The sequence below is a fragment of the Lissotriton helveticus genome, chromosome 3_1 (genome assembly GCF_964261635.1).
Source record: "Lissotriton helveticus chromosome 3_1, aLisHel1.1, whole genome shotgun sequence".
Classification (NCBI taxonomy): Eukaryota; Metazoa; Chordata; class Amphibia; order Caudata; family Salamandridae; genus Lissotriton; species Lissotriton helveticus.
Genome location: NC_136061.1, coordinates 678,106,248 through 678,128,786, shown reverse-complemented (window position 1 = coordinate 678,128,786; position 22,539 = coordinate 678,106,248). Strand labels below are relative to the sequence as shown.

Below are 22,539 nucleotides of genomic sequence, written 5' to 3'. Positions count from 1 at the left end.
GTGGGCTTTGCAGTGTCTCTGTTAACGGTAATAATAAAGGGGATCTTATAATGCGCGGACTTAGCCCAATGGGCATCAAGGCGCCTAACTCCAAATCCAGCTCACGACCAAAACCAGGCAGCTCAACCTGTGTAAGCTCTCGCAAAGCACCACGTTTTTAAAGCCTTTTTAAAGAGCGCTATAGAGGGGAGGACCTTCAACTCCATCGGCAAGATGTTCCAGAGCTGTGGCACTACAGACCAGTGCTGTGGGCTCTGCAGTGTCTCTGCTGGTGGTAGGCACTGCAGACCAGTGCTGTGGGCTTTGCAGTGTCTCTGTTAACGGTAGGCACTGCAGGCCAGTGCTGTGGGCTCTGCAGTGTCTCTGTTGACGGTAGGCACTGCAGGCCAGTGCTGTGGGCTCTGCAGTGTCTCTGCTGGTGGTAGGCACTGCAGACCAGTGCTGTGGGCTCTGCAGTGTCTCTGTTAACGGTAGGCACTGCAGACCAGCGCTGTGAAGCTCTATTGACAAGCCTCTGCTGGGAGTATGTGCAGGAGTGGTGCTGCCAGGGCCCTGTTATGAGTAAACGTTGATTATGCGGGCAGCATGGTGGACTGCCGCCCTGGCACCCGCCCGCTCTCATTTTACTGTGTTTATTGTTCTCTTCCGTCTCCGGTTTCATGCGCTGCTATTGTTGCGAACGCCTCTCACAGGCGACCAGTGTGGGGAGCACTTGCTGGCATTGTGTCGCTTGTTCAATGCTCTCAAGTACCTGTAATCCCTGTGATGAGAGCTCTGTGTCTGAGTTTGGCCCTCAGATCTTAAAAGCAGGGGAGAGTTGTGCATGCCACCTCACCCACTGACAAAGCAAGGATGCTCCATGGGCAGAATTCAAGCAAGAGAGGTGAATTTCTCACCCCTGATTAGATACTAAAAGATAATCCCAATGAGGTGCAGTCAGCCCCCCCTCCCCATGGGCACCAGTATCACTGCACTTGTTGCACTAATGCTAGACATGCTCCTGACAAGTGCCTTTTCAAGGGGACTATGATGAGCATATGAAACCGTGCCCAAGATATGGATACTATGACATGTCGGATTCATCCACAGTCTGACTCATCAGATAAGCCAAAGGGATGCGAAATGGCACTGAACACATCGATAGCAAGTGTTACAGCCCGCAGCCAGGCTTCCTTTTGTAACAGACCTCTCTCTGCTTTCCCGATGCAGGGCGAACTGTTGGTTTCCCACAACACAGTGCAGAATGATGGGGCATAAAGGTCACATTTTAAAAGACTTCAAGGACACAACCCCTCAAGGACTTCTTTCCACTTCAGGACCCTTCCTCCTGGACAAAAGGTGCCCTCTGCTCCTGGAGAGGAGGAGGTTCTCGCCTCCCCACCTGTCAGGATGTAGTCCAACTCTCAAAGCTCCTCTGCCATTGGTCACTTGGGTATGACATACCAGAGTTCTGAATAAACATTACTCAAAACGCTAGGATGCCTTTACCCAGAATGCAGCGGTGTGGAACATTTGCTGCTATATAATTCAGAACTCAAGAGCGATGCGGGTCATATCAGCTCCCACCATTGGGCTTTCTGCCACTGCTGGGTAGTTGGATTCAGGAGCCAGCCCTGAATACCAGGCGCTGGGCCTCTGGTACTGTGGTGCGGTGTGACCAGTGGCTCAGCCAATCAGCATTGCTGACAGACTATGGCCCAGCTTAGGAAGGAAAGCTAAGGTTCAAAGTGAATTGGTGTAAGGGTAACAGCTAGTCCCTATTTATATACAACTGGGGAGGGCTCTAGCGGTGTTCCGCAGCAGCTCTGCCTTGCAGCTCTGCAGTATCCTTTCCCCACACACGCACACCTTCCCTTTCTTTCGCATTCTTTCTGTCTCTATCTTTTCATTCTCTAGCTTTGTCTCTATCTATCGCCCCCTTTCTCTCTCACTCTGTCACTCTCTACTACTCAACTCGTCATCCTTCAAGCTCAGCTAACTCTAGTCTTACAATTTGACAAAATTCAGAGTAGCTCGAGTGCTTTTGCACGGTATACACACCAAGCGTCTCTGGCTCTGTGAGATATCCGTGACTGACCCGGAAGTAATTTCGTACTTGTTCTGGAGCTGCCTTTCATCTATGCACGTGCAACTGTTAACTCTGCACTCGAACGGTTTTTACCAGGGGTTAGATGTATACATGAAAGATAACGGGAAGAGCCTCGAGGGATCCCTCACTTGTACGTCTTGGGAATGAGCATTTTAACATTCTGTGCTGCTAAAAGCTGGACACCTTATATTCCGGACACTTTTCACGTTTCCTATCTCCGTGCTATGGCATCTCCAGGAGCTCAGTGCTTTTTCATGTTTTAAGTGCTGATTGACATGTCAATATGCAACAGCAATCTATGACAAAAGAAAGATACAGGGGTACTTACCTTGTCCTCCCAAGTGGCAGAGGTGTTGTGGTTGTCTTTGAGCTCACCAATGCGCCTCTATTTTGAGTGACTGCTGGAACTAGACCTAGCAGTGAGACCATACCCACCCATCCCCAAGGCTGGCAGTGGGAGACTCCTTGCCCGGACTGCTTCCTGGAAACAAGGGCTGGTTGGAAGAACCAGGGGCTGCCAGTTGACGGTCTGGAGACGGGATGGCTAGCTAGGCCATCAGCTGCGTGTCCCTCCCATGCTTCTCCTAACACGCCTGCATCTGGTGGCGGACAGTGGTGCAGGGTGGAGTATCCACTCAGGCTATTCCCAGCCTCAGGCCAAGCACCCTTCCCCAGCCCTGGGCACATCCTGTGCCATGTCACCCAGCCCCAGGGATGTAGGTGTCTTAGAGTTATCCTGATGAGTTTCAGGTACATGGTAAAGTAAAACCACCCTGTGCACTGCTGTTTGAAACTTTCCACTGGGCGGATCAACGGTGAAAGTGGCAATTGTCAGCACAATGATCCTGTGTTATCTATAGCACCATGCGCTAAAGTGTTATTATGGCTTATCTGGATGGCTCTGATATCTACCACTCCTAAACCTAAGGCCTGTTTTCACAATACTGTGGTTAAAAACTCCACAGTGAGACACCATGTTATTTTCCTCTCAGACTTGCTTTTTGATAGCAGAGCAGTCCTTTCCACACCCTTCAGTGTTGAGTCAGCATCCTGTTCCCGTCCCAGGCCAGGGCGTGTTGGCAGTGCCTTCCTCTTGGCAGGCCCACGGTCTGCACTCGGTGCCAGAGCTGTGATTTCCGTATGTATCCACTGTGGAGGAAAGAGCTGCGCTGCCTTTCTGAGCTTCTCGGCTCCTCTCACTTTCCTTCATCTAAATGTGGACAGGCTCGTTTGCAATTGGAGAAAGGGAGAGTAAGAGCAATGAAAACTAACAGAGCAGCGAAAAGGCACCAGATTGGTAGAAATGCGCCGGGTAACACATTATCGCACCGTGGAGGCCGAATTTGAGCAAGAATTCAGAGATGATTACCACCCGAAAAAAAGTCTGGTTGCAAAACGTGGTGGAGACACGCAGAATAAGTGACTGGTACCCGTGACGTATTACCTGTGTTTTACATTAACCCATAAACATAGGTTAACACCAGGTGGTTATGTTAATGTGCGTATGTAGCACTCATTTCTAAATGAGGGGCACATTCCCTTTTAATACAGCAGTGATGCATTTAGAGAGCCCACAGCTTATTGGCCACAGAAGTTAAAATGGAGGACATAAACATGCCCGCCCGCCTGCAAGCAAAGGACTGGCACAGCTAACAATCTTGAATTTGCTACTTTATGTATTTCCAGAGCTTCAAATAAATAAGAACTATCCTTCCTATAGCTTTTTCAATCTATAATTCATTTTTCCGATGGACATATTTTTTCATCTGACATTGAAAAACTGTGAAAATGGTCACTTGGTCCCCTGTTAACACAATGATTGCCTCTTTGCACTTCAGTAGGTCTTCATTGCTAGGAAGCCTCAAAATTCTTCCAAAATGGAGGTGGGCTAGAATCGAATATACTTAAAGAGCATACATGTTTTTTGAAGCATGGACCTATATTAAACTTGCAATACTGTGCATCACTGCGCCATCCGATGGGTGGGCCCGGAAGTCGATCTTTAATTGCATTTTCCTTTACACATCGACCATACGCACAATCAGGATGACTCACTCCGACATCAACTGTAAGTCCCCAGAAGTCAAATATGTTTTGGGAGTGTTCACCAGGTTGATGTCAATTTCTCTCTGACATATACTGTAAGCCCCCAGGACCCAGATATCTTTTGGTAGTTGTCACCAAGTTGAGAGGAGTTGGTGGTAAGAACATTAGGGTTTTGGTGTTGCCACATTCCCTATATATTTCCTTGAAGTGAGGGACAGCAGTGCACTCTTTGTCATGTTCCCAGATTGTAAAGGTGCAAAAAGGCACACGGAAGTGTGTTGCTATTTCACTTGTCCAACGTTTTTGCCTGTGTGCATCTCTGAGGGCAACCACTTTGCCATACTATTGTGCAATCATATTCTTTTGTTCATGTTCTGGTTAGCTTTAGCACAAACCCCTTAGATTCGCTTCAGGGGTTAGACACCGACCGACCGGCCGGTCTGTGCATCCTTCAGTTGCACTCTCTATTCTGATACTACATCATTCCCATCACAGGGGCGGCTCTAGGCTCATGGCGGCCCTGGGCAGGGAGCGTAGATAGGGGGCCCCGGAAGAGGACCAGAGGCCGCCAAATCCCTGCCAGGGGCCGCCACATAAATATGTATCCATCCTCAGAGGAATATTATATTAAGTATATATATTGGCTTGGTGGCCCCTGGGGTTTGGCGGCCCTGTGCAGGTGCACAGCTTGCATATGCCTAAGGCCGCTCCTGCCCATCACCTATATCGACCCGTTCTCATTTCACTCGCCCGTGCATCCCTCTGAAGAACACCCTGAGACCTACTGCTGTTTAGGTTCTGAAGGGACATTTTATGGACAGCGGCTTCACCACCATGTCATGCCTACAGCCATGCGCTGAAGAGAGATCCCGTTGACCTGCTGCATGTGGAGTGCAACCTCGTGGATCTGAGAGAGTCCGCTGCTGCGGGGAATTAATTTCCACTTACCATTTCGGAATGCGTCTTCATCCCCTTAGACTTAGAGCCTGAGCCATTTGGAGCAGACCTTCATGATCGCGTCTGCAGTGTTTTTCAGCGCAACATTTTTGATGACCGACCATATGATCCAGCCATCGTGACAGGCTCATTTTGGGAAAAACCTAGAGATACAAAACATTCTGGGGGAAATCGAGGTAACAATCTTAGGATGAAATAAATCTGACAAGATGCACGTGGGGGTAAGGGCTGATTGTAAGGAGGATAGCAGTCACGGTACGACATGGAGTGGGGGAAGGGTAAAAAAGAAACCAGAATGGGTTCGGTTATTAATGGATATTGGGTACAGGGGGATTCCCCACTGGGGAAAAATAGGAATACTCTCTGGAACTCCCACAATAAATGATGCAATATTTTTTTTAACATTTTTTTTTTTACAGAAAATGAGATTCCATAATTAAGCATTCCGAGATTAACCACCTGAGTTTTAAGTGACCTGAAATTAACACAAGGAACCATAGAAATCACTCTCGTGGGCCAATTTAAAAACAAACTTCTTTTGGTTTTCCTTGTAACATTTCGTAGAAAATTAGATGATTTTAAGTTTACCCTTTTCTATTAACTATTGCTTAAATGAAAAAAAAATTTCACTTCACACAATAACAGATGGACCAGACCCAAGTTGCCAAAAACATATTCCCTTCTTCACAATTGAAAAAGGTGTTACATTTTTGTTTTGTCCTTGTGTGCCCCTAAGTGCACTGAGTATGGCCAGACGTGGGTCCCGGGCTCCCTGTGCCACTAGATTCAAGCTATCCTGGTTGATACCCCAAAACTGGCCCCAGGATGTTTGTTTCTGGTCCAGGGAGGGCATGGCGTGGCAGTTTGGACTGGACTGTTCCCATAAGGAACAGGGTCAAGACTGATTTGCATATGTCTAGATCTAAACAGGGATGGCATGGTCAGCAAAAGAGTGATAGATTTAACCCAGATCTCTTGACTGGGGTGAATTTTTGCTTGGTTATCCATTTCATCCGTCATTTGTGTGTCTTTTGCCTTCTTGCCCAAGTCCACTGAGTAATCCCAGACGTGGGTCCCGGGCTCACTGTGCCGCCAGATTCAAGCTAGCCTGGCTGATGAGGGGTGATGCCCCGAAACCAATACCAGGGTGCTTGTTTCTGGTCCAGTGAGGACCTGTCTTGGCAGTTCGGGCTGCTCTGTTCCCTTAAGGAAAAGGGTGATGACTCATTTGTATATGGCTGGGTTTAGACTGGGGTGGCATGGTGAGCAAAAGAATGATGGATTTAACCCAGATCCCTTGAGTGGAGGTGAATGTTCGATTTGTTCCGTATTCTGTCCATCATTGTGTGTCTTTTTGTCAAACTGCCCCATGGACTGCAAAACCAAAGTGCTCAGCTATTGCCCTTTGCAAGATCCTTCCCGGTATCACCTTAAATGACTTTCAGGAGAGAAAGCCATGAGTCTGCAGTCTCTCTCCGTGAGTTGCCATGGATGGTAATAGCCTGCTTGTAGTCCTTAAATTATTCATTCATATTTATTGTTGGACTGAAAAATATGATCTGTGTGTGGACTCATTACCTCTGGCTCTCCATTCACTGCTACAACATAATGTCTTGTTGACGTGAGCAGAGAAAGCAGCTGTTGTCATTTGCTGAATATTCTGCAATAGGCTAATCTGTTTCCCCTAAAGTACAGGTGCCATCTCGTATGCAGCGAAGGGCCTACTGGGGGGTTTGCCTTATGCACATAGTAAAATGGCATATTTCCTTTGGTGAGTGTGTGTAGATGGTTGACGGTGGCTCACCCCAACATGAGGGCACTAGTGTGGGAAGGGGTACACTACAAATTCTTTTGGGGTACACTGGGCTCGTGCCTATTTTTATTTGAATTGTAAAGAGAATGTAGGGATGGGATGGTCTCTACAGGCTCTGAAGACTGCACTTTATTTCCAGTTTATTAATTCTACTGCCTTGCCTAAATTAATTGAGACCATTTTCAACATTAAAGCCTTAATCTCATTGTTTAAGCCTATCATTTCGCATTAGTCTCCACGTTCCGAGTCCGCTACCTTTGGTGGTCCTGTGATCGATGTGAAAGCCTGCCTTCAAGAAACGCTTGAGGATCAGGGTAACCAAGTTCTCTGTACCATTGAAAGGTTTATCCGTATCCTTTCCTTCATTGCTGTTCATAAACTGGTGTAGAGTTCTATCCTGTTCTTTCAGTTTGATCCCTGGCAATTTCTTTCCATCACAAGATTCTTATGTGGCTAGTCACTCTCCTCTGTGGCGGGCCACCTGAGAGTAGTACCACAGTCCGGGGCCCAGCTAACTCCCTGGTGCTTCGTAAGGCCTCTGTATATTCCGCTTCGGATGCCGTAAAGGTCTGGAATGACAATTCATGGGTTCTGCACGTGCAGTATATACCACTGACTCAGGATACTTGTTCAGGCTGCTCTTGGGTTGGTCATTTTCTCAGTCTGGCTACAACGGGCCTAGGTCATTTCCGGTCTCCACCAGTCTTCAACACTGCTTGCCACCTCTCTGTCCTCACTTCCTTTGCCCCTCGGTTTTTATTCAGTTCTTCCCCTCCAGCTCCACATTGAGTACTGAGTAGTCCCCCGTTTAAGAGCGTGGTCAGTTCTGGTTGGACCCTTTGTAGTCTTGGCTGCAGCACCTGACCACAATGAGAATAACTCTGGAAATTCTCTGGTTTAATTCCTCAATTAAAGTGTTTTGGTTGTTTGTACGTAAGACAGTTGAACTTCTTTCTATTCTTGCATATGCAATCATATTAAAAATCATTTTATGAAGCACAACTTGAGAGTGGGCTGTTTTTCCCAAGTGATGCCCCAGTGAGATCACTGCAGGGCCAAAGCTTTGGGGCACAAGCAGTGCTGTGGTCCTCTTTGCAGCTGTGGGTCACATCACGCCACATTCACTACACATGCATATCACACCACATCCACTACATGTGCACAATTAATTCTGCTTGTGTGTGCCTCAGTGTCAGGAATCTATCTGTCATTAGTGGTGTCCAATGAGCTGGCAGGTTCTCCTGCCATGGTTGGTGGGGTGGGGCAGGGGAGCGTCAGGGGACGCTGTGTTCTGCTTTCATATGGACGTAGCGCTCTACACACTCCTAGTTGTCACTGGAGGGGGTATGAGCTGGTAGACACACCTTGCATATCAAGAGAAACACATAATCACAGAAAACCAAATCCAACTAGAAATCAACTTAAATGAGACAGAAGATAAAATAGAAAATGTGCTAAAAAATTGCCTTAGTAAAGTCTAGTCTTCTAGAGTCACCTAAAAATCTCTTCACAGTATCTGCTTCCATACTTTACTTGTATCTGGGACACACCTTTTACAAAGGAAGGACACGCAAAGGCGCATTGTGCTGGCATTGAAATGTACCACTCTCTGAGACCTGCTCCTTTCACTCAACATTGTTGTGATTCCTACTATGCGGCACATGTGGTGTGTGTAGGAATCACAAGAATGTCGAAATTCAGAAAAATCTATGGGGCCTGAAGGGCAGAAGCAGCAACACATCTGTGGCCAGTGGTTGTATTGGGATTATATATCTGTTATAAGGCCTGTCAGTCATGCTGCTCAAAGCCTCCACTGTGAGCCCTGCTATATAACCTTCTGCTGGAATGGCTCAGCCCTTACTTGGTGAGGTATCTGAATGGGTTCTGCCACCTGCCACAGTGATCTCTGGTCGCAGGGTGAATTCTGCACATCTTACTTTGCCACATACAGTAGGACTGCCTTTGTGTCCTGTGGTCTCCCATGGGAAGGAGACCGGCCCATGCCAGAAATTCTGGAAATACTGAAATCTGGCATGGATCGCCTGCGTCTCACCCAAAGGAACTAATGTTTGATAATGCTGGACTGGTTGTTCAGAACGTCCCTTTTTAACTAACCTCGCTGTTTGTGTTCTTTCCTAGGTGTGGATGAGGTCACCATCGTTAACATCCTGACCAACCGCAGCAATGCACAGAGGCAAGATATTGCATTTTGCTATCAGAGGCGAACCAAAAAGGTAGGTCACATGCCCTCTCCATCTACATTCTTTTGGTACTATGCTTAAAGATGCACCTTGGTTCCTATGTTTCAAGATGCACCATGGTTGGTAACTGCTGAGCAGGACGGTGTCTGATCTGAGTCCACAGCTGTCAACTGTCCCAGTGTCGTCATGGTGACGTTTAACTTGTGCATGACTGAGCATGCTGGACCTTGTAGTTTCCCTTTTGATAAACAGAGATAGAAAATTAACAGCATGCCTAGTTCTTTTGGCTGAAAAACACGGATGGCTGAAAGTCACCCGGTGACATGAGGTCATGGGGCCACTATGCCATTTGAATCACATCTCCAGCTTGGCTGCACCGGATTGGCGTATGGTGAAAGTGGAACTTAAATTTGTTAGGATGTTGAGTTGGTGTTAGCACGAGGCACGATGTAGGAGGAAATAAGAGGGACATGAGGGATAAACATGAGAATGATTCATTTCTAAGTGTACAAAAGTGAAAGATTACACCCACCCACGTCCCTGTAAGTGGAGTTTACTCCTGCACAGGACACTGCTACAAGCTTCCGTTTACCTGTTCCTGCAGGAAGTAACACAACGGAAAGTATACGTTGGTATCAAACCATGCTGACTATGTCTTGTAGGCCAACTGTGTTCTAGGACCCTAGAATGGCGGGGCACATCTTTAAGTGGGAGATAATACTATTGGTTGGCCAACCTGTGCTCCAATATTCTTTGCAACCTACCTAGCCACGGCTGCCATGTAGCACATATCTATGTGCTAGGCCTGAACATGGAGTACATTACCAATTAACAGCAGCAGTCACCAGCAGTGCTAAAAGCAGCTGATCACATCACATATAACATCAGGGATAATGTACAGCATGTACTATTGGCAAATCCAATAGGTCCAATGGTGAGACCTATTAGCTTTGCCAGTGCTTGTTTTGCTTCATACCAAGTGCTCAGGTTCCTCTATAATAACACCCCCCATGTTTTAATCATCTGGATTAAATTATCCAAAAAAGAGTTCTTTGGAGACTTGCTGTTCCAAAAAGAATTCACAGCTAGCCTAGTTATACCTAGTTGTTTCTGCACACAGGCCCTTCTTACGTATAATAGGTAAGGAAGCTGCTCCTTTTCTCCAATTTTACCACATTGATTTGAATCCCTGTGAAAGGCAATAAGTATATAATTGAGCATGAAACACCAGCCTTCTATCTGGGTAATAGCCGATTGGGACTTAGACCTATCTCCTCTTCTGCACATGCAACCCCCCCTTCCTAAGCTTCAGCCAGTTTTACTCTGAGCCCCCCACCCCAGGAGTGAGGCATCCCCCATTGCTTGGCGTCATATGCTTGGCTTAGTTCTAGGGGCAGGGGTTTTGGCTCAGGGTAGGAACTTGCAAGAGTTCCACCGCTATTGCCTTCTTCAGACCCAAGGTTGATACTCTAGGACATTTACGCAGGCCTAGGGCAGATACTGCACCGATCAGCAGATTGACAAGTCAATGGCCTGCAGAAAATGTACCCAATTAACTGCAGAACAAAACTTGGTATCTTAGGGATCCCGGTGCTGCATGGAATGGGCCAATAGCATGCATCCTTTCCAAGGCTACAAGCGAGCAGGAGTGACATCAAGTGGCCGCATGCCAATGAGTCCAATAACATCTAAGAGACGCATATGGCATCCTCTTGTCAGGTGTGTCATCATTTTGTCACATTGACCAAGATTAACCGAAAGAAGAACCAATTGACCAGAAAAATGTACATGTAATGGCACCTAAATAATCTATCAATAAAGCATGTTATCTGATCAATCACAACCTCAAATGTATAGCACTATACTGGACTGATATACTGGTGTATGCTGGTGACACACATATATGTTGTAACTGTCTGTGACTCCAATCATTCTTACATTTATGTATTGTGCCTACCTCGAGTATTGGCATGCTTTCATTAAAGTAAGCATATCAGCTGGCCAAGTTCCTCAGTTTCCGCTCCGAATGCTGCAGGGCATGCCTGTTCCTTCCTCAAGTGTGCTCTGGTGATGGTTCGACGGGTCACAATAACAAGTCTTGGCCTCAGTCAACCCATAAACTTTTGAAATGAAGGGCTGTACAACTTGTACGTTGATTGACGGCGGATCTATGTTTTTCTCGGTTGTTCTTCTCTACTAGGACCTAAACTCAGCACTGAAGTCTGCTCTGTCCGGTAATCTAGAGACGGTGATGTTGGGCTTGTTGAAGACACACCCGCAGTACGATGCCAGCGAGCTGAAGTCTTCCATGAAGGTGAGCTATGTTGTTATGAATGCATATGGGTTGTTTTGGCGTTTGGTTCTTTTCATGTTCATCATTTAGCTCTCTCTATCTATTTCAATGACCCCCTCTCCCCCCCACAAACCTCACTCCACCCCGCGACCCCATTCTTCAGCCTCTACCCAATGACTGTCTCTGACACATTCATTACCACATTAACCTCCTCGGTGTTGTATTAAATCCTCAATCGTCCCTTCTCCTTTATGTACAGCAATCTGTTTGCCTCAAACCATTTTTCTGCTCGCATGTGGATGAGGTTGCCTTTAATAGATCCACTAGAGATTTGGGAACCTTCCAAGGACAGGGAAGGAGGCTTAAGAAGTCTTTTGTCTCCTGGTGATGAAGGGTTAGGAGTTCGAAGGCTTGACCGATAACCCCGGCCCATTCACCACAAGGCTCCCCCTCCAATGTCCCTCCATGGATGTGAGGGTTTTAAAGCACCACCTGCTTTAGGCCCTGTCCCCCGATGGCTTGCTTCTTCACTCAAGCAGTGAGAATGTTTTATAAACCAAAGGGTCTACATACGTGACGAGTAACTCAAAACTATTTCTGCACATGAAATGCAAACAAACCTTTGTAAAACACCAAGGTTCTAACAGTGTGGGAATCTCCGCTGTGTGCCGAGCTCTGGTCCTTGTCGCGCCGATTTATTGGGCATAATCGTGGGCGTAATTGACTCGTCACCCATTGAATTCCTCCATTGGGCACACACTTGTGGTCGCAACTTTGTTGCCATCCTCTGTACTGAAGCATTGATATGCTCGTACTATTTGATCTTGCAGAAGTCTGAATTTCCTTTCAAACAAGCCAATCCATTTATGACTGGCCGTTTTTTAAACAAAGCAAATCAACGCTCAAATAATCTTCTGTCCTGATGATGACCGCACAGTAACCCAGCGGTTGAAACGCCGTTGACGCCCTTTTGTGGCCATAATTTGTGAAGGACACGTCATTTTATTTTTGTTGTTCCTCTTTCTTACATGTAATGTGTGTGTGTGAGCCACTAGTTTGGCATGTAAATGGTTTGTTTTTGTTCTGCCAACATTTTTCCTTGAGCGTTATTGTTCTTTTGTGAATTTTTTTTAATATTTGATATATAATAAATTATAACTGTTGTTGAAATTTGTATTTCTGTATTTATAGTCTTCTTTTCTTTTGTTTTCTTATTTTACTATTTTACAATTTTGTCTCTATACATGAAGTTCGGTTGTTTATCTGACTTCCTTACCTGAACCTCCTGTTGGGTGTTATAGTTAACTGTCCCTGGTTCAGGGTTGTTGGACAGCCCCTGCGGCTTGTGAATAATCCTTGGAAGAGTGGGCGATTTCCCTTATGAGGGTTTGTTACCTTTTGGGCTTAATTCACTTGATGTTTGAAACGTTTGTCATCGTATTTTGTTTGATTCGACGCTTGAGGTGCCAGTAGGCAGCTCATTGACTGATGATCTCCCATTGGGAATAGGCTATCAGTATACACCTTTAGAAATTCATTTCGAACCTGCTCTAAAGATGTACTTTCTCCACCTCTGGTTCACTGCATTTACAGGCCGAGCACCCTCACGTCCCTAGCCCCTGTTTCTTTCATTTGTTTCTATCGTGTTAGCTCTTGCCATCATGAATCATTTTCTCAATTCCCTTTTATAAAAGTTACTGCAGTCTCATAGCTAGTTTTACCTCTGAAGTATTGCATAGTTATCTGTTTTATTGTGGGTGTCTCCATTCCTATCTCTCTCTCTCTTTCTTTCTCTCTTTCTTTCTCTAGGCATGAAAGCATTTTTCTGTGGAAGTGAAATGTTCAGGGAGACTTTCTTACCCTTGGAGTGATTTCCATCGAGCAGTTAATGAGTTTGGCCTGAAGCTCCCTTTTTACTTGAACTTTCTTAGGTTTTTGTGAGTGCACTTGCCACTTTTGTCCACCTTAAAGCGCTGAAGGATGGAGCACTGTTCATGGTACGGATGCAGAAAGCTGCCCGGTGAAGGAGTGGCTTATTAGGTGTTGCTCAGAGACAGGCCCAGACTGGCCATAGCGGGCACCGGGCAAATCCCCGGTGCGCCGCACGGGTGGTGGCTGGTTTTGGGCCCCTAGGGGCCGTTTTTGTTACAGGGCCGTTTTTGCAGCATAGCTGCAAAATCGGCCCTGTACCAAAATCGACAAAAAACTGGCCCCGTCAAAGAGCTCGGCGGCAGCTCCAAAACCCCCCCGAGTGGGGAGGGGGGGCGGCCGAGCACTTTGCCAGCGCTGGTTGTGGTTCCCAGTCCGGCCCTGCTCAGAGATGAGTTACAACAGTAACTCCTCAGCATAGCCATCTTTTGAGTGGACACTGACTAGGTTCTCATTCGCAGCTATTAGACAGTATGTGGACCGCAATGGTGCACAGATGTATTACTACTTGAATACAAACACATTGCGATATTTCTTTAGACTGTGCTGAATACTTGAGGAGGCCTTCTTCATGTCTGAGATGTTCCCCTAGGGCATTCCTCCAATTAAACAGAAGTCTGCAGCCAGGTTTTTGATATACTTGGCTGGGAAGATGATGAAAATGCTCAGAGTGGCCGATCTAAATCCCCGTATGCATAATTGGACTCCTGGTGAAGTAGCTAGGGACTCCGTCACCAGGCACAGCATCTTGAATTGGTAACTGTCATGGTTGCGGCCAATCAAGTGCTTTCAGTGTAGGGGTGATGTAGTCTGTCATCCCAGACTGAATATCAGCTGAGTAGGGTGGTCTTTGATAAAATTAACTTTGATGAGAGCTTTCTTTGAAAGGACAAGGTGAAATTATTACTATAGTCCAGCTATGTCATATCGATAGTGAGCACCAGACTAACTCTATGTGGAAGGTCAGGGAGTGGTGGAAATCCTTGAAGTGGGAGTTGATAGTAGAATGAAGTGTGACGTGACACTACAGTGGATTCCAGAGGAGACCCCATTGAGTCTGCCTATTGAGGCATTCAATTGTGGACATCTTTAAAGCAGCTGGACACATGATGCCATTTTTCTGGTCCCTCTGCTAACTTGATGGAAATATGTCTATCATCCAGATGTAAATGATGGTCAATGGTATAGGCTTACTGTCTGGCAAGCTGAGTAGAACAAAAAAAGATGCATGGCATTGCCATTGACAATCATTTGGAGTCTTCAACGATGTCTCCTAATGGCCCGTGTACATTTTAAAGATGTCTGGCGAACGACAACCCTCGTGGGATCCCACAATTAGAGTTAGTGGCTTCAGATAAGTAAGAATCCAGCCTGATCTATAGAGTGGATTGATGAAGTTCGTCAAAAAAGATTTGAGCCAGGATATGGTGGTCGTTTGCACTCCAGGTCGGACTTGAACACTGAAAATAAAAATTGAACACTGAAAATAATAATTGTACATGTTTAACACATAAGAGAAAGCAGATTTGAATGAACCTGGTTATAAAGTTTTGGGAAAGAGCCAGGCGCTTCCAAGGCTGAGGACACCAGTGTAGTTGCACAAAACAAAGTGGTCACAGTGGATGTACCATCAAATCAATCCCATCACCCATAAAATAATTATACAGCCATTTTTTGCAAATTCAAGTGTATTTATATCAGCACTTAAGTCATGTGAATGAACTATACATTTGTAAATAGGTACTCCAAGGGGGGAGTTGTGCTCAAGGAAGTGGTCTTGTGAGGGTTTCACGGTGTGACACAGGGGTGTATATACACTATTAACAATGTGCTGTTAGAAGTAGACCTGTCCAGTCACCTGATTGGCTTGGAAACTTCGAATATACTGTCAAAAAATATAGACACAGTAAAACAATTCCTGTTATCTATGTTGCAATTCAAAAATCAGTACAGGTACAACCTGACAGTCGACGTTTCGACCCCATAGAGAAACGGAGGTACATTGGGTCTTTAAACCGGGGTCTTCATCAGGACAAAGGGAGCCACCTTAACACCACCACAAAAGTAGGTGGGAGAAAAGACACATCAATGGTCCTGTAGGCTCTTATGGCAGAGAGATAAAAGGCATCAGCCCAGTCCTTTTAGTAGACTTCGTAGGTGTATGTAAATTAATCCAACCAAGTGTGAGGCAACAATATATTATTATGTAGCCAAAAGCATCAGTAGCGGAGTTAATCTGAAAACATCTGAAAACGTGGATGAATCCTACTGTGTGGCCTGGAGGACGCCAGTGTAGGCAGACCCTGAGAATTCACGAGAATGTATTAGTTGCATGCCTATAATCCTTTCCATAATCAGCCATTTTAATAATAACACCTGGCCACTTCATTTTTGTCCTCACATGCAACTTCTTGCCTGTGTCACATTACAATTAAGGTTCATCATTGCTTTCTTACAATGTCCAAACCACTGTGACTCTCATTGTGAAACAGAAGATAGCGATGCACAAACAATTGTGCTGCTTCTGTGTAAATTGATAAAGGAAAGCGAATGCTGGTGTTTGATAAAATTGGGTTTGTATTTCTTGTGCAAAGCAAGTATTTTTGACCCGTTGTTAATCAATGGAGGCAGCCAAGTGGAATTTGCAAGGGCATTGGGAACTTAACCATTGTTGACCTTCGTTGTGCACTGCGATATCCTGGGACGGAATCCAGTTATTTCCAAATCCGTAGTTATGTCTTTGGAGGCAGTCATTGACCATGCAACACAGCATGCTGCTCTGCTCTGTCTCTCACTCTAGCATCTCTTCACAGTCTCTCTGAGGTTCTCTACCCAAACACATCGAACTTCTCTGTTCACTCTCTCCTGCTATCTCCGCTACCTTCATCTGAGAGTATCTGCCCAGACCTCCCCAGAAAAGCCTCTGGCATCTTTTCTGTCCAATCCTTCACCTTCTTGGCTCAATTTCTCCCAGATTTGCTTCACCCTCTCTCCAGCAGTTTGGGTGAGGTCTTCTCGTAATTTTTTAGGCCTACTGCATACTTCCCTCTTTGCTTACTCCCTTCCAGCTTCTTGTCTGCCCACTACTTTCCAGCTTACCTTCCCCCTGCCTCTCAGCATCTCTGCCCAGTGTCTTCCAGAGACTCTAGGTGGTTATTCTCAGACTACCGGCCCATTCCTTCCCATATCCTGTAGTCAGAAAGCACATTTTCTCTAGTGAGGTCAATCTTTTACTCTTACCTAATTAAATCTTTCTAGTTGCCCCAGCTGCTCTGTGTAGACTTCCTCTGTCGTTTGTCCAGTCCTCTCCTTTTCTCCTAAATCTCCTGTCTCCTCACGGAGTCCTTGACTTTCCTGTTGTGGCTGTGTCTTCTTTGCCTACAATATTACCCCTATATCAGCAGAGTTCCCCCGTCTTCTCATTACAGCCACCACATTCTCTTCTCAGCCTCATTCTTGCTTTTCCAGTTCCCTTCTTCTATGTAGAGTTAAAGTCTTCTCTGCCTCGTTCATGCCTTCTCTGCCCATAATCTTTTCTTCTCTGCTCATAATCTTTTCTTCTCTGCTTAGCTCCCCCACTTTCTGTGCTAGTCATCCCGAGTTCTCTACTCAGCCCCCTCTTCTTTGACCAGCCACCCATTTCCCCTTCCCAGCCTCCGCTCATCTTTGCCCATGTCCCCCTCCATGGCCGTCTAGGTTTCTCACCTCTGTGAAGTTACCCCAAGCGATCTATCCAGTTCCCCAGCTCCCTTACCCAATCCTCAGAATTCTTGGCTCTACACTCCCACCCATCTTTGCACTGAGCCCCCAACCATCCCCTGGTCAATAGCAGCTGCTTGTCTTGTGGGTAATTGCAACATAACTGAAATTGAGAAACTGCCCGATTTTGCTTCCTTTTATTTCCTTGTTTTATTTTTGTTACATTGAATCACAAGCTTGTGACCAGGCCACACTTGAGACAATGTGTCCTTGTTTCTAGACTAGGCTAGAAATGTCCTGCTGGCAACAAGTTAAGCCAATTCTGAGGTCAAGTGCGTACACGACTTACTTTAAACTAGGGCCCTACCCAACTGGATAGTTTTACTGCTTGCAACTTTGTGCATTTTTCTTCAAAAAGTTTGCTCGCTTTACTTAGTGAAAAACTAACTATGTTTACAAATAAAAAAAAAATTCATAAATGACCCCTTTCAGTGCAGCTGTATCTTGTAGCTCTCCTCTAACTCTTTTCTTGCAACCTAATGAAAGCCCCATGGTGGGACTTCAGGGAGCAATGAACCACCAGGAGGTGATTTGGCTGAGCTGTAGGCATTTTGTGTACATGTAGCTCCTCACATGACCGCAGAGAAACACGGGTCCCTCCAGGCTGTTGTCCCACCCATATTCGGTTGAAGTAATTAGGCAAATTAAAAAATGTCAGCCTCAAGCAAATTCTACTTCTTACTTCTTCATGAATACAACGATTATGCTGCTGGTACAGTTCACTCATAATCCAGCCACGCAGCTCCTTCAATATCCAAGAGTGGGACTTCCATAGCTCCCTTGACAACTCAGGAGCGCTGCTGACATGAATATCTAGAAATATCTAGGATACCTTACACCAGTGGGTGCCTTCATGTCTAGTGTGTGCTACTTCGTAGGTCCCTCAATGTCTGGAGCCCAGTGTTACACAGCACACTTAATATCCAGAGCACACTGAACCATCACTCCCTTGACATCCGCAGTACTCTCTTCCAAGGCTTCATTAATATACTCACCATCACACTGCTCCAAGGTCCACACCTCCCTTAATATCTGCAGCACCCTGCCCCACGGTTTTCTCAGTTTATGGATCTCCACGGCTTCCTCTGTGTATGGAGCGCACAACTCCACGGCTTCCTCTGTGTATGGAGCGCACAACTCCACGGCTTCCTCTATGTATGGAGCACACAACTCCACGGCTTCCTCTGTGTATGGAGCACACAACTCCACGGCTTCCTCGGTGTATGGAGCGCACAACTCCACGGCTTCCTCTGTGTATGGAGCGCACAACTACACAGCTTCCTCTGTGTATGGAGCACTCAACTCCATGGCTTCCTCTGTGTATGGAGCACACATCTCCACGGCTTCCTCTGTGTATAGAACACACAACTCCACGGCTTCCTCTGTGTATGGAACACACAACTCCACGGCTTGCTCTGTGTATGGAGCACACAACTCCACGGCTTCCTCTGTGTATGGAGCACACAACTCCATGGCTTGCTCTGTGTATGGAGCACACAACTCCATGGCTCCCTCGTCGTATGGCGCACACATCTCCACGGCTTCCTCTGTGTATAGAACACACAACTCCACGGCTTGCTCTGTGTATGGAACACACAACTCCACGGCTTGCTCTGTGTATGGAGCACACAACTCCACGGCTTCCTCTGTGTATGGAGCACACAACTCCATGGCTTGCTCTGTGTATGGAGCACACAACTCCATGGCTCCCTCGTCGTATGGCGCACACAACTTCACAGCTTCCTTAGGGAATATATCCAGTCCAGTTGGTTTACTGCAGCCATGTACCAGTTTATATTAGGCTGATAAATGAAAAGCCAGGACTGGATGCCTAACCTGGTGACATGGAGCAGTGCGGCTGCCCTGTACTTTGAAATCCTACAGACTATGTGCCAATAGTGACTGTGGTGGAAGTAGTGGAGAAAGGGCTGGGACTTGGTGGAATTCAGTCTCATAGGTGGTAAATGGGATTTTAGTGTTGGACATGTATGTAGTTGGCGGGGTCGTTAGTATCTAAGCTGGTTTTGCATGGGGTTGGGGGGTAATGCCATTTTTTTGACTCCAGAAGACCTTACTGACATCTTTACGGGGCACTGGTGAGAAGGCTAGGTTGAGGTGTCTTTCATTGAGGGTCTTGTTTAGATGGTTAGGGGTGGGACAATCTGGGAGCCTCCTCCTGAGACCGTCTGTTTAAAGAAGGGGCGAGGTGGCAAAGGGACCCCGACACCTGCAACTTCTGTAGGAAGGTATCCTTGAGACGCTGTCCCTTTTTAGAAAGTGATTAACTCTTGCGATTTGTTGCAAAAAGACAAACAAATGTATTTCAGCATCCTACCTAGCGTCGTAATAGAATTGTGAAATCTGAAAGACAGACAGAATCTTTCTGGAAGCTGTATGAAATAATACTTGAATTGAAGCAAAAACATTTTACAGAGTGACTGGTGAATAAAAATAACACTAACTGCAAAAAAATCTGTTTTCAAATCTGTTGAATTGTGTATGTGTCACACATGCACACTTTGGTGCATTGTGTAAGTGTCATGCATGCACACTTTGGTGCATTGTGCAAGTGTCATGCATTCACACTTTAGAGCATTGCTCATGTGTCATGCATGCACATGTTGGTGCATTGTGCAAGTGTTACACATGCACACTTTGATGCATAGTGCAAGTGTCACACATGAACACTTTGGTGCTTTGCTCAAGGTTCACACATGAACACTTTAGCGCATTGCGCAAGTGTCATGCATGCACACTTTGGCGCATTGCGCAAGTGTCATGCGTGCACACTTTGGTGCATACGTCTATGGAAGACTGCAAGCCTGGCATAGATTTTTTGAATGGGACCCTAGCATTTTCTCTGCTGTCAGTGTCCCTGATGCCGAGCGGCGGCAGTGAACTATCCAACAGTGCTAAAGGAATGCTTCCACTTTGGCTCCACGAATAATTACAAGAACCAGCTTCCGTAATTAATTTGGGCCGGCGGTTGCCGGCAGTGGCCACCAGCATTCATTTTCGTGGACAGTTTATTTTTTTATGATCAGCCTTTTTCCTTGAGCAAGAGTGATAGAGGCAGGAAAAGGAGGAAGACAATGGCAAAGGGAGAAACGGTGGTGAAAAAGAACCCGCAGGCGTGAGATAAGGAGGCAGGACGTGTAGAATGGTAGACGGAAGCGTTGTGATGTGGAATCACAGCCCAGTACTAAAAAAAAAAAAAAAAAAAAATTAAGTACTGGGCAGGGCTATATATCATTATAATTCGTTAAAGGGTGAACAAAGCGAACAAAGGTGGTTGCAGTTAATCTTTAACCTTATCCACTTCTCTTAAACCGCATTGCAAAAGAAACTTCATATTTGAAATACCGCGCAGTTAATAATACATGGAAAACTGTACCTGGACTGGCAAGATAACAATTGTTGCATTTCCAAACACATTGCTTATAGCTACAGTTGTGGTAATGCTCACATCGCCCTCTAGCGTCAGCTGCTCCATGTCCAGTAAGTTGCCAAGTGCAAGAAGTGCTGTGCTTTCTCCTCTACTATCACCAGCCAGGCAGTATTTTTTGGTTTTATTTAAATTCTGTTGCAACTAGCAATGACAAATATTCACAAATGAAGGCGCCTCCTTGTGCTAAAAATAAACTACCTGATGGAGAATATTCTCTGCTTAGTATTCAGGAGCCTGCTGTACTTTGGTTGTTTGGGGGGGAAATAAGAAGAGAGATTATGTGACACGGCAGGTACTTAGGGACTTATTTATGAGAGCCCTGCTCACTTTTGCATCACGTAAAGTGTTACATGCTTGACGTAGGGCTCTCATAAAGATTTATGAAGCCACGCAGGCCACCCTGCCTTGCTTTGAGTGGCATCATGTATCAGGAGTAAGGTGGCGCAGCGCAAATCTCTTCGTCACCATACCCGGGAGATATTCCATAGGCGTTGTAGTGGGTTTTCCCATGCAACACCCGTGGAATTTGACGCTGCCCCAGATTTATAAAGTGATGTAAACCTCCTGAGGGCGTAACGAGGAGAAATATGTTAATTTTTCCTAATGTTTTCCTCTTTCCATGTGTGCTGCATTCTTCAGCACACATAGAAAGCATCTCTTAGGATTGTTTTTATGCAAAAACAATCTTACCTGCAACAGAGGCACCATTGTGTAAGGGTGCCTGCATTAGCGCTAGGCTGCCAAAATGGCATCAGTGCAGGCAGAAAGCACAGGAATCTATTGTAATGCTTAAATATGGTGGATTCCTGCCCTTTCCCTTTAGCGTAGGGCAGCACAGCAAGGTGCCCTGCTGCGCTGCACTCCCCCAAAATGCCATAAATGAGGCACTCAGTTTGAACCTGTAATTGGAGGTGAGGTTTGGCGGAAAATCATTTTTGTGGACTGGCACTTATATTCCCTCATCAGAGTTTGACTCAGAGCAAGAAACCAAAAACATGCAAGGGGAAAAGAAAAAGGAAGAAAGAAAAAAAACAGTGACATGAGGGAAAGAAGGGATGAAAAAGAACCTGCAGAGTGAGATAAAAGGTTTGGGGGTGTCTGAGGTGGATGACATTGGAATGAGGTGGAAACACAACGACACAACGCAGGTGGTTCTTCATTATAAACCAGTGAGGGTCGATGACCCCGGAGAGTGGGGCCTTGCTACCATCAGCCGGGAAACGTCCACTGCTTGGGGCGATTTCGCCCTCTATAAGAATACATTAATTTCTATTAACACCTTCACGTGGGGCTAATTCCCCCGCGGTGCTGGGGGGTAGGGGGCGCGCGCAGCGCCATGGTGTCACACTGCACGGTGGCGCTGTGCTCATGACGAGCTGAGCTCGTCATGACCACGCCCGTTTCTTAGAACGCTCAGCACCGTCGGGGAATTAGCCCCCGCGTGTGAGTGCCGCGCATGTCATGACGAGCTGAGCTCGTCATGAGCACGGAAGGGGTTAATGTGTTAAATGTGACCCAAGATAGGAGCGGAATTTAACACGTTCTGCAGTACGTTAGCTCCATCTGCTACACTTTCATAGGCACTGACATTCAAGTGTTCTCGTTTCCCTCGCCTTGGAGTAAAATGGATACTTTCACTATATGTGAATAGAGTAGCCTTTCCGTGCTATTTTCCAGAAAAAAAAAACCAAAATCGCAATTTACAACTTAAAACAGAGCTTAAATTCCCTAATTAATTAGACATTCCTTTACACTCTGTTGGTAACTATGTGGTGGCAGCATGTATTGCTTCATTCCCCATCCTTTCTATATTGTTAGACACTTATCGTCTGTTTCCTTGCATGAGAGACAGTCCCAGCACACAGTTTAAAGCGGTAAAATGGAAGCAGCCCTTCCCTCATTGGCTGACCTAAGGTCAACCAATGAGGGAAGGCAGCAGTCCCAACTCTCCTGGGACCTCAGAGGCAGAGCTGCAGGTTAGTGTGACTTAAAAAAATAATAATA

General features: G+C 46.0%; 1 protein-coding gene across 1 annotated transcript in view; it reads left to right on the top strand.

The window, feature by feature from the left end:
- The window catches only part of ANXA2 (annexin A2), an 86,088-nt gene that overhangs the window by 46,145 nt on the left and 17,404 nt on the right, over nucleotides 1-22,539 (top strand). Inside the window, exons 4-5 of the mRNA XM_078680820.1 lie at nucleotides 9,045-9,139; nucleotides 11,307-11,420. Coding sequence (XP_078536946.1) covers nucleotides 9,045-9,139; nucleotides 11,307-11,420 — 209 coding nt within the window. The remainder of the gene's footprint in view (nucleotides 1-9,044; nucleotides 9,140-11,306; nucleotides 11,421-22,539) is intronic.